Source organism: Myxocyprinus asiaticus, chromosome 45 (genome assembly GCF_019703515.2).
Source record: "Myxocyprinus asiaticus isolate MX2 ecotype Aquarium Trade chromosome 45, UBuf_Myxa_2, whole genome shotgun sequence".
NCBI lineage: Eukaryota > Metazoa > Chordata > Actinopteri > Cypriniformes > Catostomidae > Myxocyprinus > Myxocyprinus asiaticus.
The window spans coordinates 32,717,024-32,737,485 of NC_059388.1; the positions used below are offsets into that span (position 1 = coordinate 32,717,024).

The 20,462-nt window shown below is 37.8% G+C and overlaps 1 protein-coding gene across 13 annotated transcripts in view; it reads right to left on the reverse strand.

The window, feature by feature from the left end:
• LOC127435176 (epidermal growth factor receptor kinase substrate 8-like) overlaps positions 1-20,462 on the reverse strand; it is a 98,567-nt gene that overhangs the window by 29,516 nt on the left and 48,589 nt on the right. For 9 of the 13 annotated variants that reach the window (XR_007896139.1, XM_051688421.1, XM_051688429.1 and 6 more), the window contains exons 2-9: positions 7,580-7,660; positions 4,946-5,007; positions 4,533-4,583; positions 3,651-3,718; positions 1,612-1,773; positions 1,299-1,448; positions 1,135-1,217; positions 917-1,053 (exon numbers count right to left, since the gene is read on the reverse strand). Coding sequence is in view for 12 of the 13 variants with exons in the window: in XM_051688421.1 (XP_051544381.1) it covers positions 917-1,053; positions 1,135-1,217; positions 1,299-1,448; positions 1,612-1,773; positions 3,651-3,718; positions 4,533-4,583; positions 4,946-5,007; positions 7,580-7,623 (757 nt within the window). In the remaining variant the exon portion in view is untranslated. Of the gene's footprint in view, positions 1-916; positions 1,054-1,134; positions 1,218-1,298; positions 1,449-1,611; positions 1,774-3,650; positions 3,719-4,532; positions 4,584-4,945; positions 5,008-7,579; positions 7,661-15,381; positions 15,415-20,462 lie in introns of those variants that run through there. The other 4 variants (XM_051688431.1, XM_051688426.1, XM_051688422.1 and 1 more) reach the window with 3 other exon arrangements.

Here is a 20,462-nt window from a genome sequence, read left to right on the forward strand (position 1 = left end):
AGTGGAGACCTACCTAAGTGAGGCAAATATTCCACTGTCGGACAATCCCTTGCTTTACTGGAAAGTAAACCAACCTCGACTGCCCTCCCTGGCAGCCACGGCAGGTGAGATTAACTGTGCTCCCTGCACAAGTGTAGAGAGTGAGAGGCTCTTTAGCACAGTCTCAAATGTTATTGATGAAAGGAGGAGCAGGCTGACGTCAGAGACCGCTGAAAAACGAATCTTCCTAAAGAAGAATCTTCCCCTCATGGTTATGTGAACAAATGTAAAACATGTTCAAGAGCTTTGTTACAGAGAAATGGCACCTGTGAAAGTATAAGTGTTAAAAATGAAGCAGCTAGGTCAGTAAGGTTAAGGTTTAAACTGTTTAAGGTCAAGGTAAGGTTTAAACTGTTTGTTAATGTTATGTTATTTATTTGGAAAATATATCATTGATATCGGCAAATAGCCAATATTTTAACACCAATATTTCTTTGTAACACCATGGTCAGGTTTGATTGCAAACATAATGACATAAACTGCAAAACCTGACACTTCAAGTACATTTTAAAATGCTAAACTTTGACAAATAAAAATATATATCCAAATGCATATGTTGTGATAAAATCTAAAATTTTGTTACAAGTCATCAGACTACACAGTATGTGTCTACAGTCATCTACTGACTGTTACTGGCATGACATGATTTTCAACTCATGTTATTTATATTTTATTCACCAGATGTCACATTCTCATATTTTCTTCATGTTTCAACTTATAGGCTCTAATTTCAAAAATTTGCTTATTTGTAGATCAAAATAGCATAATAGCATTTTTTTAAACCAACACATGTGTACTTGAACGGTTGACTCAAACATTAGAGCACACGTGTGACAACTTGCCCCGTTCTCACCCCACATATAAAAATCTGACTCACAGTCTTGCTGCTCATTGGTCCAGGCCGACCAACTGGCCACTCGACTCTTGTGGTTCTCTTGACTGACAGCTGCTGGAGGCTTGGGGGCGGGGCCTCCTGGTGGTGGCGGGATGGTGCCGTCACTCTTCAGGATCATTCTGACGGACACAGAGAAACGGATGCTGGGTTACCATGGCAACAGCATCACAATTCATACAGCTGGTCAGTGACGATCTTACTTGAGCGCCTCTGGCCGTTTCTTCACTTTCCCGCCTTTGTGATCGCTGACGGCACTCTCGATGTCCACGTGGATTAGACTGGCCTGAGGAGGTCACATGACATCATCATTATCAACACAAGGAGGAACAGTGCTGCGATTTGTGTTGTGAGACTGTTTAAATACCTTGATATCGTCACACTGGAACAGGTGCAGGTCCGGTTTGCCCTGTCCGGATTCTTTACACACCAGCGCGAGTATCGAATCATAACTGCACGCGTTCATCACGGCTTGACAGTGTTGGATGGAACTCAGAGGAAAGTTCTCCAACTCATTCTGAAAGATTAAACTATCATTCATGTCTGTAGTGCTGCAGGATGACTTACACACTGAACATTTAATACTTTGAGGTTTGATCAAGTCGCTATGTGTAATATAGTGAAGCTTGACTAATAATGTGTAAAATATGGCATCTGATGTTTGTTTGTTTGCACTGTACCTTGGTTTCACTGTCGATGAGGCTGACAGCTTTCTCATCGACCTGTAGAATCATGTCTTGCGTCCAAACCTTCCCTTTAGCATCCAACAGACGCAGTTTTCTGATACCGTCATCGATGGTCAACATGGCCTCTTTACGGTCCACCACAAACGTGGTCAGATGCTGCAGGAGACACAAATCACAAAGGACTGATTAGGGATGTCAAATGTACTGGTACTTTGGTACCAAGTCGACGCTAAGATTGAAAAGATGTAAGACTTCCTGCAGTACTGATGAGGCCGACTCATTTCAGCAGCTTATTTCCATGTCCGTGTTTATGACCGTCTTGGCAAGATATAAATCTAAACACATTCAGTTATGTCTTATACATGTAAACGGTGTTTAAAATATCTGACTTGAAGTATTTATGCAGCCTAATAGACCTGCCGCTGTCTAGTATGTTCATATTAGGGCAGTCAATCAATAAAATGTTTTATCTAATTAATTACATGATGTTCTAACTAGGGCTGTTGATTTAACGCTTTCATTCGGTGTGATTAATTATATATAAAAATAACACGTTAAAAAACATTTACGCAAATATCATATCCCCGTTTCGTAATAAGGAAGATTCCTGAGCAATTCAAGCTTGTAGTACCACCTGTTTTCTCCAGGGGGCAGTAAGTGAAACTCGCTGTACAGGCAACGAGCAGCTTATACAGAGAACAAATCACACTTACTGACAGCAGACAGCACAAGATGAGAACATGTTCTTGCATACAAACACAGCTTGATGGAGCGCAAATCCCAACGTCGTTCAACTTGACACAGCAACTTAAAAACTGTACGTTTATGACACAACCGAGACGCTCCAAAAGCGTCCGTCTGATGCAGGTGTACATTGACGCCCTCATAATAAATCTCGAACTGACTGATGAATTCAAGTGCAAAATGGATTGCTGTGAACTGTAGGTCAATGACAGGATTATGTTCAATAATATAGAAATAAACTATATATTGCATTCTAAAGCCACTTTTTGTATTGTATCGTATATTTTGGTAATACTTTACAATAAGTTTCCATTTGTTAACATTAGTATTGAGTGACTCATAACATATTATGGTCCAGGAGCATGATTAATTGCATTCATTTTTTAATGCGCTATTTTTTATTTAATAAATCGCACTGAATTAATATGTTAAATCGACAGTTCCAGTTAAAATTAAACAAACAATAAGACAGCAAGAAAACAACTTGCAGCTCTTGGCTGGATAACTTTAGTAGCTTTAAAAAAATGGATGTATGGGGGTCTGGGTAGCTCAGCGAGTATTGACGCTGACTATCACACCTGGAGTCGTGAGTTTGAATTCAGGGTGTGCTGAGTGACTCCAGTCAGGTCTCCTAAGCAACCAAATTGGCCCGGTTGCTAGGGTGGGTAGAGTCACATGGGGTAACCTCCTCGTGGTCACTATAATGTGGTTCTCGCTCTCGGTGGGGCGTGTGGCGAGTTGTGCATGGATGCCGTGGAGAATAGCGTGAAGCCTCCACACGCGCTACGTCTCCGTGGTAACGCGCTCAACAAGCCACGTGATAAGATGTGCGGATTGACGGTCTCAGATGCGGAGGCAACTGAGATTCGTCCTCCACCACCCGGATTGAGGCGAGTCACTACACCACCACGAGGACTTAGAGTGCATTGGGGATTGGGCATTCCAAATTGGGGAGAAAATCAAAAAAATAAAAATAATAATAAATATGGATGTATTATATCTCATAATCATACGGTGAAGACTGTACTAGTAAAGTAGGTATTTTACTGACTGTTTACTTGCCTTTCATTAGTACTAACTTAAATTACTTTTTGCTGTGGTATTGAAATTGGTATCAAGACTTAAGAAATGTCACTGGTATTAGTACAGACTACTGAGAAATGTTGGTACTGTGACACGACAACCACACAACAGATGAGACAATTAAAAATCAATCACTGTGATCAGTCCATCACTTACAATGACTCTTAAACTCTTAAAACAGATCTCAGATGTATGGACAGTTTTACCTCCACATGGTACTGCGTTGTGTCTGTCAGACTGTTGATGCTGTTTTTGGTGTAGTTTTTCCTTTGCTCTGAAAGAACAGAGATTACATCGTATCACGTCCACACAATATCACAGTCATGACAACATGAACACTTCCACACAGAACTAGGGATGGGCATTTTGAGTCAAGCACTAACAAATAAGAAAACAAGTAAACGATCACTTTAAACTCAACCTTCAACCTTTGAAACTCTTTATCTTATTTAAAAATGAGTACTATGCATGAACAACAACATCTAGATTGATTAAAAAAAAAAAAACCTATGCACTAACACAGACGCAATCATTCAAGTCTTCTGAAACGACTTTTCTCTTTGGATGAATATTTAAAGCTGAACGAGCACTCGATTTATTGATTACTCGTGCACATCCCCAGACAGAACCTGTGCACTTTTAGGTGTAAAGTGATTCAGAGCAGAGAGTGCTACACATTTATTGACAGCTAAAAGTATCATCAGTTCAGCTAAACAAACACAGACAGTGCAGGTCATGTGAAGAACTTCTGCAGGTGCAGATTCAGTGTGGACCTGTCATGACACTCAGAGTTTAGGGGTCAGAGGTCAATTTCAACATTTCAATGAACATTGTTTACAGAGAGTATCAGATATGCACACATGATACATTTACTGGTGTAGGAAACTGATCGAGCTGAAGATCTGAGGATTTACTCTGGAAAACTAACAGGAGGAGAGAAAAGACACACAGCGGGAAACTCGTGTGTGTGTGTGTGTGTGTGTGTGTGTGTGTGTGTGTCACACAGGATACAGGGAGAGCTAAAGGAAAGACTAGACGTCTATGAAAGGTCATTCAGCAAACACACTCGTCACTCCATCAGTTTCTACCTTTCTTTCTGTGTTTGGCAGAGGTGTGCAGGAAATACACCCCATCTGTACCTGATAGTGACACGAGGAGCAGAGCAAACCAATGAGAGATTAACAGAACCGCACACACACACATTAAATGCAGGAATAATGCGAGTGAATAAATTAATATGAAGCAGCTGTTTTTCTTATGTCTTCATCATTTCCTGAATAACACACTCTCATCTCTCCTCCAGCGTGTTCTCATTTGAGGCTCTCATCTGATGGGTTCAGAGGTCATGCGCCTCTGCTCAGGAGTCAAGGTCAGATAAGGTTCTGAATAACATGACACAGTGTAGTACTCTCAACAGAGAGCAGGAGGAGACACTGTACACACACACACTCACAATAACACACTGTGCAGAACAGAATGTGTATTTGTGTGACACACGTACCGTAAAGAGCTTTAGCACTCGTCTTTTTGGCAGGAACATCTGGAGAGAGAGAGCTGTGACCACTGAGAGACACAGAGAGAGTTAGTTAATAAACTACTCATCCATACTGAACACTTTCTCTAGTGTACTTTTAAGAATGTATGTTATATAACCCTTTAAGCTCTGAAGGTGTTTTTAAAGATTTCCTGTTTCAGTGGCATACCCAAAATTAAAGACTTATAAAAAATAAAAAAAGAGGGTGAAATGTTTGGTATCATTGTAAAGAAAACTTTTCAAACTTTTAATGATATAGATTATGATACATTCTGAGACTCTCTGCCTAAGAAACTGCTGAAAAATCACAAACAATAAGCAAAACATTTACTTTTTTTCTGATTTGACATTATATATCTCTGGGTGGAAATAAGGTGGCTTTGAAAAACTGCGTGTGTTTTGTTATTAATCATGTCGACTGTATCTGAGAAAAATGTTGTGTTGATACAACAAAGCAATCAAAAGTTATAACATTACAAAAATAATTTATCATAGTGTCCAAAAACGTCTCCAAACAAATAAAACATAATAATTGTACATAAGAACTAATTACACATGCAAACACAACAATGACTAAAGGTTTGTATAGCATGCAGACATGATTTTAGTAATGAGATTTCACAGAATGAGTTTCATTCTGTGTCATTTGAGTCATCATTGAGTCTGTGTCATGTATTTGGCGCCATCTCCTGGTGGTCATATGTAACATTGTGCTTCATGTGGATTATCTAATGATCTATACATCTGATTATCTTGTGTGTGGACTCGTTTGAAAGATAATCATCTCCTGAGTAATGGTGTGTGATATTTTATATTCCGTTTATTTTCCATGAAGTTATATGCCTCGTTTTCACTTATAAGCAACACTAACATAATTGTCAAAGACATATACTTAGCTATTACTCACTATATGTTTTGTCTGTGAGTAAAACAAATAGGCTGGTTGTATTCTACTCTTTGAGATCTTTCCAACAACATATGACACATGACTATTTGATCAGTTTGATGTTTTTACTGATTGCAATAATATGTACGGTGCAAATGTATTAATAAATTATCAAAACGTCTGATTTGTCTGCAAATGTCAAAGCACTTGTTCAGTTTTGGTCATAATGTCTACATGCATTGGCAAGTAGAGCTTCTAAACTTTCAAACGATACCTGATAATTGATATCCGTCAATTGGATTCCTTCTCAAGGTTTAAATCTCAGATAAAAACATATCTGTTCAAATTAGCCTACTCACTAAATAATTAATATACATGTGTTTAGGTTACTTTGTTTTTATTGAACTTATCCAGGACTAATTGTATGATTTGTTGTTCTCTGTATTTTAACGATACCTAAATGCTTAATTGATGCTTTTTATTCTGTAAGGTGTCCTTGAGTGCTGTGAAAGGCGCTGATAAATAAAATGGATTATTATTATTATTATTACCTATTTTGTGTTGGTCAAGACTGTGGTTGTCAATATTTTGACAAAAAAAAATGTTTTTCTCGTGAGTCCATCTGAGCTTAAAGGGTTAAAAATCATAATGAACACTGATCAGAACTCAGTCTTTTCTGAGACTCACTATGTGTATGTGTGTGTGTGTGTGTGTGTGTGTGTGAGTGAGTGTGTGTGCGTGAGTGTATGTGTGTGAGTGTGTGTGTGAGTGTGCGTGTGTGTGTGTGAGTGTGTGCGAGTGTGTGCGTGTGTATGTGTACGTGTGTGCGTTTGAGTGTGCCTGTTAGAGTGTGTGCATGTGAGAGTGTGCGTATGTGCGTGAGAGAGTGTGCGTGTGTATGTGCGTGTGAGAGTGTGTGTGTTAGAGTGTGTGTGTTAGAGTGTGCGTGTGTTTGTGTGAGACTGTGTGTGTGTTTGTGTGACAGTGTGTGTGTGCGCGTGTGAGAGAGTGTGCGTGTATATGTGTGTGTGTGAGTGTGTGCGTGTTTGTGTGAGACTGTGTGTGTATCTGGTGAGTGTGTGTGTGTGTGTGTGTGTGTATGTGTGTGTGTGCGTGTTTGTGTGAGACTGTGTGTGTGTATCTGGTGAGTGTGAGTGTGTGTGTGTATGTGTGTGTGTGTGAGTGTGTGTGTGTGCTTGTGTGAGACTGTGTGTGTTTGTGAGTGTGTGTGTGTATCTGGTGAGTGTGTGTGAGATAGTGTGTTCGTGTGTGTTTGTGATGTGTGTGTGTGTGTGAGAGAGTGTGTGAGTGTGTGTATCTGGTGAGTGTGTATGTATGTGTGTGTGAGTGTGAGATAGTGTGTTTGTGTGTGTTTGTGAGACTGTGTGTGTGTGTGTGTGTGTTTGTGAGACTGTGTGTGTGTGTGTTAATGACTAAAAGTGGACACTTAATCTGTTTCACTGTTGTCACACTAATTGTGAGAAAGATCAATAATAAATGTTCAATAGACACAGAGGAAACATTAATAAAACTTCACACACATAAAACTCCAAATGAAGCCTGTTACACATTACAGTGAATATCAGATTCAGAATGTAACCAGAATATCAGATGAAATCACAGATTATACTTTCATAAATGAGTATATATTGACATTAGTGACTGAATATTTGTATTATTTGAATATTTTGTGATTGATGATATTGATGACTCACTTGATCTGTGTGGACGGTGAGGTGAGTTCTGTGAATCCGTTCATGTCTGGACTTTGGGTTGTTCATACACACAATTACAAACTGCAACACAATAAAAACACAGTGAACACACCAGTACTGCAATACATGATAAATATACAATAATCAAACACTCTCTGATCTGAAGGAAAATAAATCCACTTGTGATACATTCTAATGACATTTATCACAGAGTGCATTTACATCAATATGGAAATCAAAAATCATTATAAAAACCTGACAATGCAAGAAAACTGATATCATGGACTGAACGTGAACTTAATTCACGTGAAACTGGGGCTAAACATGAACTTCTAAATATAACCCAGGAATTGTATCTACCAGACTCATACCCACCAAAAAATGTGCCTTAAATCAGCTGTTTGGGAACATTTAAATGACTGAGGGTTAGTGAAGACGACGCATGTAAAACATACAGAAAGACGTCATATTAAGGTACACATCCTACAAATGGGACAGGTTGTTTAACGAGTCGTCCAACAACAAACTAGTGATTTGAATATTTGTAGCTATGGTGCTTTTAAAGAGATAAAATGAGAGATGCAATCTATCAGCGAGATGCGTCTTAAATCATCCTCATTACTTAGAGGGGTCATGACATGCCATTTTATTACGCTTATAATATTAGTAAAGTTTTTTTGCATAAAAACAGTCATATATTTGTTAAACATAATCCTCATTCTGACCCTCTGTCAGAAAATGCTTCTCCTTGACAGTACACGCCCACTTTTCTGATTGGCTCTCTGCTCTTGATTGACCTGCTCTCTCTTCTTGCCATCTCGGTAGTGATTAAAGGTAAAGTAGGCGTTGATGTGTTGTTGTGGAGGCGGTCAGATGCAAATGTCTAAATTGGTGTGACATCACAATGTGGAGGAAGAAGAGAAATGAGTCGTTTTGGCAGCTTGGTTTCAGCAAATGCTCTTGAAATATATTTAAAATAAGAAGATTTGCAAATAATCATAAAACAGGTTAACCGCGGTTTTTTCTCAGACGGCAATCTAACGGCCAAAAAGCCTAAAATGTTCACATGTTTGTTTGAGTATCACACTGTACAGCAGAAATGAGGGTCAGAACATCCCATAATAGTCCCAGTCTCTGTGGTAACGGTCACTGTGTGCTGCAGTTCAAGCTCATGTACTTCAGTGTCATAAGACTGAACTCAATTATGGCTAATTAAACATACAAATCAGGAGAGACGGAGAGAGAGAGAGAGAGAGAGCTGTCAATCAAACACACACACAGCTAAACCTGTCGCAACTGTTAAATAATCATCTGTTTGCATAATATAATATAATTAGTGCTGTCGACTTAACGTGTTAATTCAATGCGTTTAGTTATATAAAAAATAACGAGTCAAAGAAATGTACGCAACAAGACCATAATAAGAAATATTCCAACCATCGGAGCAATTCAAGTTTGAAGTTCCACCTGTTTTCAGCAGGGGGCAGTAAGCGAAACCCCAGCTGTAAAGGCAACGCACAGATCATACAGAGAACCAACCACACTCATGATAAGTGTCAACTGGAGCGGAAGAAAGCCCTTCAAAACCATTCACAACGCTCAAGTGTTTGTTTTAAGCCAGTGTGTATTCACTATTTCACATTGTTTTCAACACGAGCAATAATATCATCTAAAATATGCACGATTACAGGTGTAATGATGTCAGCTTCATTTCCGAATGCCCAAACTATATAAACAGTGTTACATATAATCTTCAACAACTAATCATTTTTAACTCAATTAAATGCATAAAACTTCAGTTGTTTTATTTTATTAAAGATGACTATTTAATATGATTGTTATGAAATTGAAATGCATAAATCTTGAAATTATTTTTGGAGTGTACAATCAAAGAGCATTAGAAAAGAACAGATTTTACACAGGATAACTAGCATTTGCCCATATGAAGATCTAACGTCGTTTGTTTTGATAGTTTGAACAGTGATATTTGTAACCACATGTAAGCATGGATCTTCACTTTCATGTTCGGATGAAACATGATTTCTAAAAAACAAACAATGGCATTTCTGTAATGAAAAACAGCACCCTAAACACATTTAAAAACTATAAATAAAACATATAAACAATTTATAAACTGCCACAGTTGTAACAAAAATAAATGATATGCCCTCACTCCCCAAATGTTGCCTATTATAAATTAATTTAATAGAGCTATAGCAGTAATATAATATATATTATGAGCAGGGATGGGGAGTAATGGAACATGTAATGGGATTACGTATTTAAAATACTAAATATAAGTAACTGTATTCCATTACAGTTACAATTTAAATCACTGGTAATTAGAATACAGTTACATTCAAAAAGTATTTTGATTACTGAAGAGATTTACATTAAACTAATTTACTTTTCATTTGTTTCATTTTATATTTAGTTATTCAGTTAAAACACATGTATCCATATAAATGATGTGATCCAAAGAGCGTTTAAACAGCGGTGAAACACTTTATTATGATGTGTTACATTCATATAAGCAGACAGAGAAGTATGTTTGAAGTACGTTTGGAGCAAAATAAATAAACCTTGTGTAAATTGTCATGTGAACATTCAGCTTTATGCTGAGCTAAAATGCCATTTCTAGCTATTTTACATGCACCTGTTCATCAAGAAAATCCATATTAGATCATAACTTTTTGTTTTATCATAAAATATCTAATAATCCATAAAACAAGATCAATTTGCTTTATTATTATATTATTATTATTTTATTTTTTCCTCCCCAATGTTGGAATGCCAATTCCCACTACTTAGTAGGTCCTCGTGGTGGCGCGGTTACTCAATCCGGGTGGTGGAGGACAAGTCTCAGTTGCCTCCGTGTCTGAGACCGTCAATCCGTGCATCTTATCACGTGACTCGTTGTGCATGACACAGTGGAGACTCACAGCATGTGGAGGCTCATGCTACTCTCCACGATCCACACACAACTTACCACACGCCCCATTGAGAGCGAGAACCACTAATCACGACCACGAGGAGGTTACCCCATGTGACTCTACCCTCCCTAGCAACCGGGCCAATTTGGTTGCTTAGGAGACCTGGCTGGAGTCACTCAGTACACCCTGGATTCAAACTCACGACTCCAGGGGTGATAGTCAGCGTCAATACTCGCTGAGATACCCAGACCCTTATTATTATATTATTATATATTAGGCTTTTTTCAGAGAATGCATTATTAACGTGTGTATTTTGTCTCACTGTACTGGGAGATTTTTATAGTCAAAACAAGCGGGAAAATGCCAATGCTGAAGAAGTTATCTAAAGTATTTGCCCTCGCGCTGCCAAATCTAAAGTATTTAGAATACGTTACTGACTTTAAGTAATCTAATGGATTATGTTACAAATTACATTTTACAGCATGTATTCTGTAATCTGTAGTGGAATACATTTCAAAATTAACCCTCATAACCCTGATTATGAATGTATTCCAGTCTAAAGTACTATAGTTAATACAGTTAGTAAACTCAGAGGTTTCAGAAACCTGATAATTCTGTGCCGAAACGTGCTCCACGACTCCTGCCGTGCTTCTATTTCTCGCAGCATTATAATGATCAGCAGTGTGCGTTTGAGAGCTCGAGACAGGTCTGCGAATAAAAACGCACCTGCTATGCTCTCGCGCTGCCAATGAGCCGCGCTGATAATTGGTCCAGCTAGCAGATAATAGGGCTCTCAAATTCAAATTAAAATGTCAACTATTCGTCGAATTCAAGAAAAAAAAAAAAAAAAATGCACATTCGAATGCTAAAACTGTGTATTCGAATTTTGGATTTGTGCCAAGCACTGAAGATGACTTCAGATCGATCACATTCTTGCACTAAAAAAGGCGAGACACAGCGCAACTAATACAGTTTAATATGCGAGAAAATGTGAGCCAGTGCAAAACTTGCCACCATGATACTTATATGTTATGGGTGGTTGCTGAGGTGTTGCTATGAGAAATTCTGCTTTCTAGATATGACTGGAGTCCCTCCTTCAATGTAAGTCTATGGGCTTTTTTCAGTTGAAAGTAACAGCTCTTCTCATGATATGAAGTGTCATTCATGTCTGTAGTACAAACACTGCTGCTGGTTAATGATCAGCAGGACTATAATTAGCAGGTTAATCTAAATGATTGAATACCGAGTCTGACTGAGAGAGTTAGACCGGTCCAGATCGTGTGTGTCAGACGTCAGATATCATGTAGTGCAGCTCATACTACAGTAACTTTACCTGTGAGATGATTGAATTATTAAGCTCAATGTAAACAGCACCAGTGAGAGTTTATTCTCACACAGTCAATCATCACAGGATACAAACAATCAGTGACTACAATTATGTGCAACATTATTTACAACTCAACTGAACGCAAAACCTGTAGTTTAAAGCAATGGCAAGATCATGGGTAAAATAATGTGCTGATCAATAATCGATATATCGACATTTAATAACATTCCTAGTTATAAGTTATCAAAATAATTGTTAGTTGCAGCCCTAATTATTGTAATACTTGTTCATCTGTTCAAGTTTTAATCCTTGCAAATACATGACGGTCCATGTAACTTTTATCATGCCAATAAAGCTCATCTGAATTTGGAGTGAACGCCCCCCCAGAGCTGTTTCAAGTTCATTATTCTCTCTCACTGATTACACTCATATAAATGGGAACATACAATTTATGCAAGTGTTTAATTGTCATTCAAATCAGAATTTACCTGTAATATAGGCTCATTTCTGGTTCATGTTACATCCTCAAAATGAAATAACATGACACATTTTTTAAATGAGATGCTTTTAATGAATTAGCTAGTAGTTCCAGGATAAAGGATAAAACATGAAAACTTTTTTTAAATATTGGTTATCGGAATCGACCACAGTGAGCTGTGAATTATCGTATCGGCCCAGAAACTCCATATCGGTGCATCCCAAAAAAAATTAGATGTCTTTTAGATTTCCCCCCATCTAAAACAATGTCTTTAAAATTCTAATATAATATGAATTTTGGTAGAATTTTGTTTCTCATCCCTGTTCACAGCCCTAGTGACTAAAGCATAAAAACAATGTTTTTAAAACATATCCAGTTCCTGAGCAGGAGTTTCAATTTTGCTTGTGTGTTATAATACAACTGAAGTCAGAAGTGTACATACACCTTAGCCAAACACATTTAAACTCAGTTTTTCACAATTCCTGACATTTAATCGTAGAAAACATTCCCTATCTTAGGTCAGTTAGGATCACTACTTTATTTTAAGAATGTGAAATGTCAGAATAATAGTAGAGAGAATGATTTATTTCAGCTTTTATTTCTTTCATCACATTCCCAGTGGGTCAGAAGTTTACATACACTTTGTTAGTATTTGGGAGCATTGCCTTTAAATTGTTTAACTTGGGTCAAATGTTTTGGGTATCCTTCCACAAGCTTCTCACAATAAGTTGCTGGAATTTTGTCCCATTCCTCCAGACAGAACTGGTGTAACTGAGTCAGGTTTGTAGGCCTCCTTGCTCGCACATGCTTTTTCAGTTCTGCCCACAAACTTTCTATCAGATTGAGGTCAGGGCTTTGTGATGGACACTCCAATACCTTGACTTTGTTGTCCTTAAGCCATTTTGCCACAACTTTGGAGGTATGCTTGGGGTCATTGTCCATTTGGAAGACCCATTTGCGACCGAGCTTTAACTTCCTGGCTGATGTCTTGAGATGTTGCTACAATATATCCATATAATTTTCCTTCCTCATGATGCCATCTATTTTGTGAAGTGCACCAGTCCCTCCTGCAGCAAAGCACCCCCACAACATGATGCTGCCACCCCCATGCTTCACAGTTGGGATGGTGTTCTTCGGCTTGCAAGCCTCACCCTTTTTCCTCCAAACATAAAGATGGTCATTATGGCCAAACAGTTCAATTTTTGTTTCATCAGACCAGAGGACATTTCTCCAAAAAGTTAGATCTTTGTCCCCATGTGCACTTGCAAACTGTAGTCTGGCTTTTTTATGGTGGTTTTGGAGCAGTGGCTTCTTCCTTGCTGAGCAGCCTTTCAGGTTATGTCGATACAGGACTCGTTTTACTGTGGATATAGATACTTGTCTACCTGTTTACTCCAGCATCTTCGCAAGGTCCTTTGCTGTTGTTCTGGGATTGATTTGCACTTTTCCCACCAAACTACGTTCATCTCTAGGAGACAGAATGTGTCTCCTTCCTGAGCGGTATGATGGCTGTGTGGTCACATGGTGTTTATACTTGCGTACTATTGTTTGTACAGATGAACGTGGTACCTTCAGGTGTTTGGAAATTGCTCTCAAGGATGAACCAGACTTGTGGAGGTCCACAGTTCTTTTGATTTTCCCATGATGTCTAGCAAAGAGGCACTGAGTTTGAAGGTAGGCCTTAAAATACATCCACAGGTACACCTCCAATTCAGTACACCTCCTATCAGAAGCTAACTGGCTAATTGTCTAAAGGCTTGACATCATTTTCTGGAATTTTCCAAGCTGCTTAAAGGCACAGTTAACTTAGTGTATGTAAACATCTGTCACACTGTAATTGTGATATAGTCAATTAAAAGTGAAACAATCTGTCTGTAAACAATTGCTGGAAATATTACTCGTGTCATGCACAAAGTAGATGTCCTAAACGACTTGCCAAAACTATAGTTTCTAATATTAAATCTGTGGAATGGTTAAAAAATACGTTTTAATGACTCCAACCCAAGTGTATGTAAACTTCTGACTTCAACTGTAAGTGCCGACCCATCGCTGGAGTTTGTTATTTTCGATGTTATAATGAGTGCTCATTTGCAATCTTCATTTATTAAATTAAAGGATATGTAAGGGTGGATATGAATCCGGATCACATTGTTCTAAAGGCAATAACTTTAACATGATACCAATCGGTCAATCAGACAGTTCTAGCAAAATCTTACTGAACCATGTATTTATCCTATTAAAATCCTGTTAGATGTACAGATTAAGTTATCATATTATTTATGATCATATTATTAGTGCTTGATTTGGTCATGAAGAATGACTATTTATCAAAACAGCAAAGATTATTTGACATCTGCGCATAACCTAATTAATATTCATGAGCTTCGCCACATTGTGACGCCCCCAAACTGTCCCCACTACTTTTTAAAACAAAGTGATGCCTGTACAGAGGACACACTTTCACACAGACAGTGAACTTCTGAGGAGAGACAGAGACACACAGCATCCTATTAAACATCCAGAGGACTGCTGTTGATTTATTTGTTCTTTATTGATTATTGGTCAGAATCATTTTCCTAACCAAATACCAGTGTTATAACAGTCCACACACACTCCTATAAAAACATCAAAGAGAGAGAATGTAATACTTCATCCAAAGACAAACAAATGTATTGTATTGTGTAGGTCAGTGCTGTAACTGTTTAACTCAATACAGTCACACCTACAAACTACAATGATGACAACAGCGTCACTTCTGTTCAGTCTGACAGAAGAGAGAGACTGAATGAACTAATACACTTCAAACACTAAAGCTGCTTCACATTCAGCAAACACAAGATTCCTTTTCCGACAGTAAACTGTAAAACTGTTGTATAAGGAACTGTATGAGCCATATCAAACCCAGTGATTCATAAAAACAAACACAATATTCAGGAATCATTTACCACCCGCTTAGTGACTGATGAATCTTACTGCAAATACAACCACACACACACACACACCAGCATCTGCTGTCTGATCTCTTCTCAACTGAAACATGTATTAAAAGATGAATGTCAGTTACCTGTTAATGTATGTGTGATGCTCCATTAGCCAGAGAAAGAGAGTTCAGTGGCCGTTTCCTGTCACTGTGGAATCTTTAAGAGGATTTATCAAGAGATTTAAAAACTCACACAGGTCTGTGATTATCCACCACAGAGCAAAGCATGCTGGGACTGGAGCGGCTGTTTGAAAAGTTCATCATAAAACTTCCTCATCTGTTTTGTTCTGAATTGGAAGGTCTTTTAAATAGTTATAAAATATTTTTTTTAAAATAAAATAATAATAATAAAATACATATATATATGTACATGCATATATATATATATATATATATATATATAATAAAATAAAAGTAAAAAAAAAGTAATAATGATCTCTTGGACCCCGATGTCGTCAGCTTTGACTATCAAATGTCTAATGGAGTAAAAGCTCATTTGTCTGATGAATTATTAGCCAGAGACGTTCAGTTCCATGTTTCACACTCGACTAACTCATGTCCACTGCTAGTTAATATATCTCATTGCTAGTTAATATAACTCATGTCCACTGCTAGTTAATATATCTCATGTCCACTGCTAGTTAATATAACTCATGTCCACTGCTAGTTAATATATCTCATGTCCACTGCTAGTTAATATAACTCTTGTCCACTGCTAGTTAATATATCTCATTGCTAGTTAATATAACTCATGTCCACTGCTAGTTAATATATCTCATGTCCACTGCTAGTTAATATATCTCATGTCCACTGCTAGTTAATATAACTCATGTCCACTGCTAGTTAATATAACTCATGTCCACTGCTAGTTAATATAACTCATGTCCACTGCTAGTTAATATATCTCATGTCCACTGCTAGTTAATATATCTCATGTCCACTGCTAGTTAATATAACTCTTGTCCACTGCTAGTTAATATATCTCATGTCCACTGCTAGTTAATATATCTCATGTCCACTGCTAGTTAATATAACTCATGTCCACTGCTAGTTAATATATCTCATGTCCACTGCTAGTTAATATATCTCATGTCCACTGCTAGTTAATATAACTCTTGTCCACTGCTAGTTAATATAACTCTTGTCCACTGCTAGTTAATATATCTCATGTCCACTGGTAGTTAATATAACTCACGTCCACTGCTAGTTAATATAACTCACGTCCACTGCTAGTTAATATAACTCACGTCCACTGCTAGTTAATATATCTCATGTCCACTGGTAGTTAATATAACTCTTGTCCACTGCTAGTTAATATAACTCTTGTCCACTGCTAGTTAATATATCTCATGTCCACTGCTAGTTAATATATCTCATGTTCACTGCTAGTTAATGTAGCTCATGTTCACTGCTAGTTAATATATCTCATGTTCACTGCTAGTTAATATAACTCATGTCCACTGCTAGTTAATATATCTCATGTCCACTGCTAGTTAATATATCTCATGTCCACTGCTAGTTAATATAACTCTTGTCCACTGCTAGTTAATATAACTCTTGTCCACTGCTAGTTAATATAACTCTTGTCCACTGCTAGTTAATATATCTCATGTCCACTGCTAGTTAATATATCTCATGTCCACTGCTAGTTAATATAACTCATGTCCACTGCTAGTTAATATAACTCTTGTCCACTGCAATTAATATATCTCATGTCCACTGCTAGTTAATATACAGGTGCATCTCAATAAATTAGAATGTCGTGGAAAAGTTCATTTATTTCAGTAATTCAACTCAAATTGTGAAACTCGTGTATTAAATAAATTCAATGCACACAGACTGAAGTAGTTTAAGTCTTTGGTTCTTTTAATTGTGATGATTTTGGCTCACATTTAACAAAAACCCACCAATTCACTATCTCAAAAAATTAGAATATGGTGACGTGCCAATCAGCTAATCAACTCAAAACACCTGCAAAGGTTTCCTGAGCCTTCAAAATGGTCTCTCAGTTTGGTTCACTAGGCTACACAATCATGGGGAAGACTGCTGATCTGACAGTTGTCCAGAAGACAATCATTGACACCCTTCACAAGGAGGGTAAGCCACAAACATTCATTGCCAAAGAAGCTGGCTGTTCACAGAGTGCTGTATCCGAGCATGTTAACAGAAAGTTGAGTGGAAGGAAAAAGTGTGGAAGAAAAAGATGCACAACCAACCGAGAGAACCGCAGCCTTATGAGGATTGTCAAGCAAAATTGATTCAAGAATTTGGGTGAACTTCACAAGGAATGGACTGAGGCTGGGGTCAAGGCATCAAGAGCCACCACACACAGACATGTCAAGGAATTTGGCTACAGTTGTCGTATTCCTCTTGTTAAGCCACTCCTGAACCACAGACAACGTCAGAGGCGTCTTACCTGGGCTAAGGAGAAGAAGAACTGGACTGTTGCCCAGTGGTCCAAAGTCCTCTTTTCAGATGAGAGCAAGTTTTGTATTTCATTTGGAAACCAAGGTCCTAGAGTCTGGAGGAAGGGTGGAGAAGCTCATAGCCCAAGTTGCTTGAAGTCCAGTGTTAAGTTTCCACAGTCTGTGATGATTTGGGGTGCAATGTCATCTGCTGGTGTTGGTCCATTGTGTTTTTTGAAAACCAAAGTCACTGCACCCGTTTACCAAGGAATTTTGGAGCACTTCATGCTTCCTTCTGCTGACCAGCTTTTTAAAGATGCTGATTTCATTTTCCAGCAGGATTTGGCACCTGCCCACACTGCCAAAAGCACCAAAAGTTGGTTAAATGACCATGGTGTTGGTGTGCTTGACTGGCCAGCAAACTCACCAGACCTGAACCCCATAGAGAATCTATGGGGTATTGTCAAGAGGAAAATGAGAAACAAGAGACCAAAAAATGCAGATGAGCTGAAGGCCACTGTCAAAGAAACCTGGGCTTCCATACCACCTCAGCAGTGCCACAAAATGATCACCTCCATGCCACGCCGAATTGAGGCAGTAATTAAAGCAAAAGGAGCCCCTACCAAGTATTGAGTACATATACAGTAAACGAACATACTTTCCAGAAGGCCAACAATTCACTAAAAATGTTTTTTTTTATTGGTCTTATGATGTATTCTAATTTGTTGAGATAGTGAATTGGTGGGTTTTTGTTAAATGTGAGCCAAAATCATCACAATTAAAAGAACCAAAGACTTAAACTACTTCAGTCTGTGTGCATTGAATTTATTTAATACACGAGTTTCACAATGTGAGTTGAATTACTGAAATAAATGAACTTTTCCACGACATTCTAATTTATTGAGATGCACCTGTATATCATGTCCACTGCTAGTTAATATATCTCATGTCCACTGCTAGTTAATATAACTCATGTCCACTGCTAGTTAATATATCTCATGTCCACTGCTAGTTAATATATCTCATGTCCACTGCTAGTTAATATATCTCATGTCCACTGCTAGTTAATATAACTCATGTCCACTGCTAGTTAATATAACTCATGTCCACTGCTAGTTAATATAACTCATGTCCACTGCTAGTTAATATAACTCATGTCCACTGCTAGTTAATATATCTCATGTCCACTGCTAGTTAATATAACTCATGTCCACTGCTAGTTAATATATCTCATGTCCACTGCTAGTTAATATATCTCATGTCCACTGCTAGTTAATATAACTCATGTCCACTGCTAGTTAATATATCTCATGTCCACTGCTAGTTAATATAACTCATGTCCACTGCTAGTTAATATAACTCGTGTCCACTGCTAGTTAATATAACTCGTGTCCACTGCTAGTTAATATAACTCGTGTCCACTGCTAGTTAATATAACTCGTGTCCACTGCTAGTTAATCTCGTGTCCACTGCTAGTTAATATAACTCATGTCCACTGCTAGTTAATATAACTCATGTCCACTGCTAGTTAATATAACTCATGTCCACTGCTAGTTAATATAACTCATGTCCACTGCTAGTTAATATATCTCATGTCCACTGCGTTTGACTGTCATTTATTGATTTCAAACAGGTGAGGCTTATTTTATATCTCTTTTCTTTTTCTTTTTTTAAATAATAATTTTACAATTTTCAAATTGAATTAAGTAATCTTAAACCACTTTTTTATTTTTAAACTAAAGTTTTATTAATTTGATTTAGTTAAAAATTTGATTTCAATTTGATGGGGTTTTTTTGAAATAGAAATGCATAAATCTTAAATATAGCATTCAATACTCTTATAATAATATGAGAGTAATGCGAAACTTGAATTCTTCTAAATTAAATTTAGCAGTCAAGGAGATGCAAAGCTAACAATTAAACACAATAAAGTGTACAGTGCATGTGTTTTTTGCTGACTGTACGTCCATATGGTGAACATTATTCCTCTTAAACATCATCAAGGGCTTTAATCCTGTTATCTCCTGTCTGTTGGCCTGTATATACCCACAATCCTCTGCTTTCTGTGACATCACAGGCCTGCAGTGATCCTATTAAACACAGCTATATTAAGACCTTAATGATCAGTCCAAATACAGTCCTGAACAATGTATGAAATCTAACTGAACTGCCACCAATACAGTGAGAGTCTGATAATTCAAATAAAAATGACTGAGTATATCAGACTGACACAGTGTTTAGAGATTAGATTACTTATCTAAGTGATCAAACTAACGATTTTCTAATTAGACTGACAATAAAAATGGGTGAAAAATAAATAAATAACATACTTCCCATACGGTGGACTGTTTTGACTTCAGCCAGTAAACACACTGTCATGGATTTTGTCTCTGTTCCTCCACTGAATCACTGACGACACACACTCACTCACTCACTCACACACACACACACACACTCACTCACTCACTCACTCACTCACTCACACACTCACACACTCACACACTCACACACTCACACACTCACACACTCACACACTCACTCACACACTCACACACTCACACACTCACACACTCACACACTCACTCACTCACACACTCACTCACACACTCACTCACACACTCACTCACACACTCACTCACACACTCACTCACACACTCACACACTCACACACTCACACACTCACACACACACTCACACACACTCACACACTCACACACTCACACACACTCACACACACTCACTCACTCACACACTCACACT